Here is a 5,000-nt window from a genome sequence, read left to right on the forward strand (position 1 = left end):
TGTGTGTGTGTGTGTGTGTGGTTATAGGTGAGGAATATGGTGGCGTCCACGCTGCGTCAGTATGGCAGGATTGATTATTTGGTGAATAACGGCGGAGGGCAGTTCAGCAGCCCAGCGGCGAACATGAGCCTCAAGGGCTGGAATGCTGTGATCGACACCAACCTGACCGGAACATTCCTCTGCTGCAGAGAGGGTACATACATGCATACATACGTATGTACATACACACACACACACACACACACACACACACACACAGAGCAGCTGTCTGAGCTCTGACCTCTATCTGACCTTTGACCTCCCAGTGTACAATGAGTGGATGAAGGATCACGGCGGTACGATCGTTAACATCATCGCTGACATGTGGAGGGGGTTTCCTGGCATGGCGTGAGCGCACACACACACACACACACACACACACACACACACACACAGTGGCTCTAGGACTGTCTGCGGTATGAGGTTTAATTCCGCCCACTCCCATATTAGTGACCAGGACACAGGATCAGCTTCTATTCTATAATATAAAGTGTGAGAGTCCTGATCTGGGGTCAGTACACAGCAGGAGAATCTGATCTCGGGTCAGCGCTGGAACTGTGTGTGTGTGTGTGTTTTGTGTGTGTGTGTGTGTAAATGACCGTAACAGACACACAGGAGCAGCGAGAGCCGCAGTGGAGAATCTGACGAAGAGTTTAGCCATTGAGTGGGCTAGCAGCGGCGTGCGCATCAACTCCATCGCTCCGGTCTGAACACACACACACACACACATATATATATATATATATATATATATATATATATATATATATATATATATATATATATATATATATATATATATATATATATATATATATATATAATATATTAATATTACACACACACACACACGTCCTCCTGCTGCATTACTAATACACGCACACATGTTCAGAAACGTGACTCTGTAGAAAGAACAGTTTGGTGTGTGTGCGCGCGCGCGCATGTATGTGTTTGTGTCACAGGGCTCGATCTTCTCCAAGACAGCGATGGAGAATTATAAAGATCTCGGGCCCATGATGTTCCAGATGGCTGTTCCATGCATTCCTGCAAAACGCCTGGGCTTTCCAGAGGAGGTGTGTGTGTGTGTTGTAGCGAGGATTGTTTATAATTTGTTCTTCATTGCTCACTGTTATCATAACTTGTGTGTTGTGATCAGATTTCTCCAGCTGTGTGTTTCCTGCTGTCTCCAGCTGCTTCCTTTATCTCTGGAGCCACTCTGAAGGTGGACGCGGGACAGAGTCTGTACGACTCGGTGTGGGAAATCCCAGGTACTGCTCCTGACCCTCACACTTACCTCACCGAGCTAAACCTGCTTCATGCTTATATTTATATTTAAGCAGTATCTCTCGATCAGGAGTCAGAAGGTTTGCAGATAATCACAGGTACAGGTGTGCAGACGTATCGAACACGGTGAGGGACGTGTTTTACAGGAGAGATCCTGTATGGATTATCACGTGTTTACTGCTGATAAACTCTGTTCGTTTGATACCTCACCATGTCTCACTGCGAGAGTGTTCATCTGCACTGCTCTCTGACAGGTCACATGACCAGATACACCTGTCGCACTGACATTGAGCATGTCCATGCAGTGAGACAGTTCTGTGACGACATAGCTTGGGCTAATTACACATTCTCTCTCTCTCTCTCTCGCTCGCTCTCTCTCTCTCTCTCTCTCTCTCTCAGATCACAGTGCGTGGCCTGCGCCCCCAGAAGGAGAGAATGTCTGTGCTCTGCGGGAGGTGATGAAGGAACTCAAACCCAAACTGTGATGTGGAGTGTAGCTCAGTGCTCTGACCTGCAGGGGGTGCAGCTCATATTTTTTCTCTCTCATGCACACACAGAGGAATGGTGTCCTTGGACACTCAGTGTGTGAATAAGGTGTGACAAACAGAAATAACTGAAATTCCTGAACCAGCTGCGTGTCGTACATTCCCACAGTACAACACTAACCTGACACACAGAATAATAATGCTAATAATAACAATAATGCTAATAAAACTATCATTATTATATTCTTAATGAAAAAAGATAATAAAACAATGTAATATATTTCATTTGTTTATTGAGTCTTTCTCACTCATTCATAAACCTGTTTTGAAATTCAGATAATGAAAACTACAAGAAGTGAACTGCATATTCCTGTGTGTGTGTGTGTGTGTGAGTGAGAGAGAGAGAGAGAGAGAGAGAGAGAGAGAAATGTAATAAACATACTGAACCAGAACACACTCCTGTATGTCACAGGTGATTCAGTAATTATGTATTCATTGTAAGTGAATCATGTGTTTGACTAAAACATCTAATAAACATGGCTCAAGCTTTTGTTTGTGTGTGTGAGAGAGAGAGAGAGAGAGGAAGAAATGAAATTCAATACACAATCACTGTATCTCTCCATCTGCTCCTCAAATACATCAAGTAAACAAAATACAAAGATTAATTTATCAAGACACGCACACACAGTCCTGAATCATGTGTTTTAAAAAGATTTCCATCTGATGACTGAGAAAGCAGTGTGTACGATGTACTGCAGTGTGACCCAGAAGGAGAACACCTACAACACACAGAGAGAGAACTCTGTATTATAATATTACATACAGTTCTGTCCATGAATATTGGCACCCTTGGTAAATATGAGCAAAGATGGCTGTGAAAATTTGTCTCTATTGTTTAACCTTTTGATCTTTTCTTGTTCAAAAAATTCACAAAAATTCTCTGCTCTCATAGATTGCAAACAAAACACATTTATTTAAAAAAAAAAAAAAAAGTTAAATATAGGTGTGCAATAATTATTGGCACCCTTATGAGTTCATATGAGAAAAATATATTTGAAGTATATTCCCATTCATATTTAAAAACTTTTGTTTAGTACACCTGGGTGACTAGGAACAGGGAATTGTTCAACCAGACTTCCTGTTTCACAGGGGTATAAATATGAGGTAACACATAGACCAAATTCCCTTAGTCATTCATAATAATGGGTAAGACCAAGGAATATAGCTGTGATGTGCGGCAAAAAGTTGTTGAGCTTCACAAAATGGGAATTGGTTATAAGAAAATTGTAGAAGCATTGAAAATGCTCATTTCCACCATTAGGGCAATAATTAAGAAGTTCTAGTCAGCTGGAAATGTATGAATAACCTGAAAGTGGATGTGTGTGTATATCGTCTCAACCCACTGTGAAGAGGATGGATCGAGTGGCCAAAACATTTCCAAGGATCACAGCTGGAGAATTGCAGAAGTTAGTTGTGTCTTGGAGTCAGAAAGTCTCCAAAACTACAATCAGAAGTCACCTACATCACCACAAGCTGTTTGGAAGGGTTTAAAGTTATTTTGAGTTTTCTGTAATGCCTGATGAGGTTGGAGAATACACCACGAAGGATCTGAGAGCGTTCCTCCATACAGAACCTCGCCAGATCCTTCAAATTTCCAGGTCCACGCTGGTGGGCTCTCCTCTTCAGTTCACCCCACAGGTTTTCTATGGGTTTCATTTCAGTGAACTGGGATGGCCAATCGTGAAAATCAAGCACACTTTGAACTTGAACTTGAGAGAGAGAGAGAATGAGAGCTATACAAACAGACGGATAGAGAGAGAGACAGTCTTACCACTGCAGACATGTTGAGTTTGTAGGGCGTGAAGTCGATATCACTGAAGGGGCTGAGAACGGCAGTGATGTACGCCAGGAGCACTGACACGCTGAGATACAACAGAGCAGCTGTACTGTGATACACAAAGTCCTACACACACACACACACACACAGCAGAGCAGCTGTACAAATATTGCAGATTTTTAAGATAATATTTACATTGTAAGATTCTACTCTCTCTCAAACATCTCACGATTACATCACACTCGTTCTCATCTGTACTACAGAACGTCTGAGTCAGGAGGAGGAGAGCGCTGTGATCTCAGCAGGGGAAGGTGAGGATTACTCCACATTCACACTAACCACAGACACAGCAGCAGGGGGGCGTTTACTTCTGTTCCACACAGCCGAGATTCACTGGGATTCTCTCAGTGCTGTGTAAATGAGTCATGACTCTGTCAAGGATCCTCTCAAAGGGTTTAGCCACACACACAGTTTGAACACACACTCCTACACACTCATACACTCTCCCACACACTCCTACACACTCATACACTCTCCCACACACTCCTACACACTCACACACACTCCCACACTGTCCCACACTCTCCTACACTCTCCCACACTCTCCCACACACTCCCACACTCTCCCACACACTCCTACACTCTCCCACACACTCCCACACACTCATACACTCTCCCACACACTCCTACACTCTCCCACACACTCCCACACTCTCCCACACACTCCCACACACTCCCACACACTCCTACACACTCCCACACTCTCCTACACACTCCTACACTCTCACACACTCTCACACACTCTCCCACACACTCCCACACTCTCCCACACACTCCCACACTCTCCCACACACTCCCACACTCTCCCACACTCTCCCACACACTCCCACACACTCACACACTCTCACACACTCTCACACTCTCACACACTCTCCTACACTCTCCTACACACTCCCACACTCTCACACACTCTCCCACACACTCACACACACTCACACACTCTCCTACACTCTCCCACACACTCACACACACTCACACACTCTCACACACTCTCCCACACACTCCCACACACTCCCACACTCTCCTACACACTCCTACACTCTCCCACACTCTCACACATACTCCTACACTCTCCCACACTCTCCTACACTCTCCCACACACTCACACACACTCACACACTCTCACACACTCTCCCACACACTCCCACACACTCCCACACTCTCCCACACACTCCTACACTCTCCCACACTCTCACACACTCTCACACACACACCTACACTCTCGCACACTCTCCCACACTCTCCCACACACTCCCACACTCTCCTACACTCTCCCACACACTCCCACACTCTCC

General features: G+C 44.8%; 2 protein-coding genes across 2 annotated transcripts in view; one reads left to right on the plus strand and one right to left on the minus strand.

Moving 5' to 3' along the window:
• pecr (peroxisomal trans-2-enoyl-CoA reductase) overlaps window positions 1-2,088 on the plus strand; it is a 2,891-nt gene extending 803 nt beyond the window's left edge. Inside the window, exons 3-8 of the mRNA XM_017459095.3 lie at window positions 28-193; window positions 306-387; window positions 647-743; window positions 1,002-1,112; window positions 1,196-1,307; window positions 1,723-2,088. Coding sequence (XP_017314584.1) covers window positions 28-193; window positions 306-387; window positions 647-743; window positions 1,002-1,112; window positions 1,196-1,307; window positions 1,723-1,808 — 654 coding nt within the window. The 3' untranslated portion in view covers window positions 1,809-2,088. The remainder of the gene's footprint in view (window positions 1-27; window positions 194-305; window positions 388-646; window positions 744-1,001; window positions 1,113-1,195; window positions 1,308-1,722) is intronic.
• LOC108259540 (myelin and lymphocyte protein) overlaps window positions 2,085-5,000 on the minus strand; it is a 4,410-nt gene continuing 1,494 nt past the window's right edge. The window contains exons 3-4 of the mRNA XM_017459128.3: window positions 3,640-3,771; window positions 2,085-2,587 (exon numbers count right to left, since the gene is read on the minus strand). Coding sequence (XP_017314617.1) covers window positions 2,513-2,587; window positions 3,640-3,771 — 207 coding nt within the window. The 3' untranslated portion in view covers window positions 2,085-2,512. The remainder of the gene's footprint in view (window positions 2,588-3,639; window positions 3,772-5,000) is intronic.

This window comes from Ictalurus punctatus, chromosome 27, assembly GCF_001660625.3.
Source record: "Ictalurus punctatus breed USDA103 chromosome 27, Coco_2.0, whole genome shotgun sequence".
NCBI lineage: Eukaryota > Metazoa > Chordata > Actinopteri > Siluriformes > Ictaluridae > Ictalurus > Ictalurus punctatus.